The 2,452-nt window shown below is 42.1% G+C and overlaps 1 protein-coding gene across 1 annotated transcript in view; it reads left to right on the forward strand.

Moving 5' to 3' along the window:
- LOC107098980 (ras and Rab interactor 2-like) overlaps positions 1-2,452 on the forward strand; it is a 30,645-nt gene that overhangs the window by 4,092 nt on the left and 24,101 nt on the right. The window contains exons 2-3 of the mRNA XM_015396898.1: positions 168-265; positions 1,632-1,842. Coding sequence (XP_015252384.1) covers positions 168-265; positions 1,632-1,842 — 309 coding nt within the window. The remainder of the gene's footprint in view (positions 1-167; positions 266-1,631; positions 1,843-2,452) is intronic.

Below are 2,452 nucleotides of genomic sequence, written 5' to 3' on the forward strand. Positions count from 1 at the left end.
AACTCTGGTTTATTAGATGTGTGTGAATCTATAGGTTCTGGTTCTGTCCAGCTCACAGACAGGTTTCTAATGATAGCAATAAATGTTCTGATCCCATCTCTAGTGTGTAATGATAGAAAAGTTGGGATAGAATGCACCTACATCACTGAGTGCTGATGTTTCTCCAGCTGATCGACTCGATTGCCTGGGAGATCGGCACGCTGAAGCAGGAGATGAGGAGGAAGAGTGAGCCGGCAGAAGGTCTGGAAACGGACCCACATGTAAGGTGAGCTCACTTCCTGTTCTATATCCTGTTTCACCCACCATACCCTAATACTCTGCTCACAAAGTGCAGGTTCTATAGCTACCAGCCGAGGGCGCTCTTCTCAGGTGTTTAGGGTTAGACTGAGGTACAGCAGGAGGTGCTGAGAGAGATGATCTAACCTCTGCAGGAGTCAGCCATTGTTATCTGACGTGCTTGATGGGAGCCCTGTCACTGACCACGCCCCCTCAAAGTTGTCTAAGACTTTCTTAGGTGTGTGTCTTTATGGCTATTGGTACCTAGTGGGGACAATTTTCCAGAGATCTGCTAAAGATAGAGATTTTGTTGACTTATAGGTACTTGTGGGGACCATGAGGAGTTAGGTTTAACCAGTGGACGAAGTACTCAACAGTATTACTGAAGTAAAAGTCTTGGACACTCAGTCAAATCTTATTCAACTACAATTAAAAGTTACTCAGTCAAACATCTACTGAAGTTAAAGGAGTGAAGTACTCACTTTTGAAAATACTTAAGTATTCAAAAGTACATGCATTTCAAATTAATTATTAGAAAATACAAATAAAATTTTCTAATATCAGCATATTTCTGTCATTTTAAGAGTAATTTTGTAGAACCTGTAACTCAGGGGAACCACCTGATTATTATTAATCAAAAGTCATTAACTTATTATTTATTAAATTAAGGCCTTATTGGCATTAAACTTCATTAAATGTGATTATCGTGGTATTTAATAGTTTATAAAAACAATTTTGTCAGATATATCGCAATATATTTGCATGGAACTGCTTCTGGTTGATCGTAAAGCTGTATTTTTCGGAAAAGAAGCTCGAGGCGGAAGAAATGATTTCTCCGATAAAACATTAAATTAGAGTTACTAGTTATAAACCCTGGTAGAACCACTTGCTATAGATTCTACACCACCTGGATAGATCTACCATTGTGGAATTACATTTCAGGAAAGAAAAACCGCAACAGAGGATCACAAAGCTACGCTGAGCCAAAAGGAACAAGGAACTAGCAGCTTCCTGAAAATGGAAGCTCTTAAATTAGATAATATCCGCTTGAAATAAGACAATGCAGTTGTTTTGTCTTATTTTAAATGTAAATTGACTTGTTCCATTGGCAAAATGTCACTTTTACCTCCTCATTTCAAGTACAAATTCACTTATTTTAAGAAAAAATGACTGATCTAGATGTAGAAATCTAGATGAGTGAAATGATTCTGCTCTGCAGCCAGGGTTTAGGACCTCTGAAAACAGTCATGCTGTTGCTCCAGCTGCCATCAGGAGATTCGGTATTTTCAGCCCAACAAACTGTTCTGATAGTAGTCCTAATTAGCCTGGTTTCTTCTTCTCTGACTGTTTTCCAGGCTGAGTGAAGAGGTGGGACGTCTGTTTCTTCAAGCCTCACCCTGTCCGGCGATGGGAGGCGGACCACCCAAAGCCCGGGACTCTGGCTACGACTCGCTCCACCGGGGGCTCAGTTTCCTGGACAGACTGACGCACACTCATTCCGTGTGGCTGCAGCTGGGCCTGAGCCACCGTGACGCTGCAGGAATCCTGCAGGACCGAGCCGCTGGGGTGAGAGGACAGTATACAGAGGACACCTGTTTAACACCACAGCATGAAATTCCAGCCACTGTACTCCTCTGGTTCTATGGAGGCCAGTTGTTTTTTTTGTTTTTTTTTCTAAACACCCCAGAGTCCTCAGAACAGGTCTTTGCTTCCATTGCTTGGAGGTCAGTGCCGTCATGATTAAATCCTGCTGATCATTGCGCCACATTAACACTGAGACTGCATTCTGTTACCTTTCAAGATTAGAAATATTAACAGATGATCACCAAACCACCAACAGATCATCATGTCTTCAAAGGCTATGTTCACACAGCAGCCTGAAGTGACCCAAATCCGATTTTTCTGAGAACTTTTCATGACTCTCTGAACAACACAGATCTGATTAGTTCTAATGCGACCCAGGCCACTTGGCTCTGTGGTCCTCGATCCGATACAAATTCCAGTTGAATGTGACTTGGGTCGCATTCATCAGACCTGAACACCATCAATACTCCACAAAGGTCCATATTCTGCGTCTTTCTACGCGGAAGCAGGAAGAAAAGCAACCATGGCGGATGATAATGCAGAGAGCAGTCTCTATTTTCAACCTTCTTGAAAAGATTGTGTTGTTGCTCTG

The sequence above is a fragment of the Cyprinodon variegatus genome, unplaced genomic scaffold, assembly GCF_000732505.1.
Source record: "Cyprinodon variegatus isolate N-32 unplaced genomic scaffold, C_variegatus-1.0 Scaffold27, whole genome shotgun sequence".
Taxonomy (NCBI): domain Eukaryota; kingdom Metazoa; phylum Chordata; class Actinopteri; order Cyprinodontiformes; family Cyprinodontidae; genus Cyprinodon; species Cyprinodon variegatus.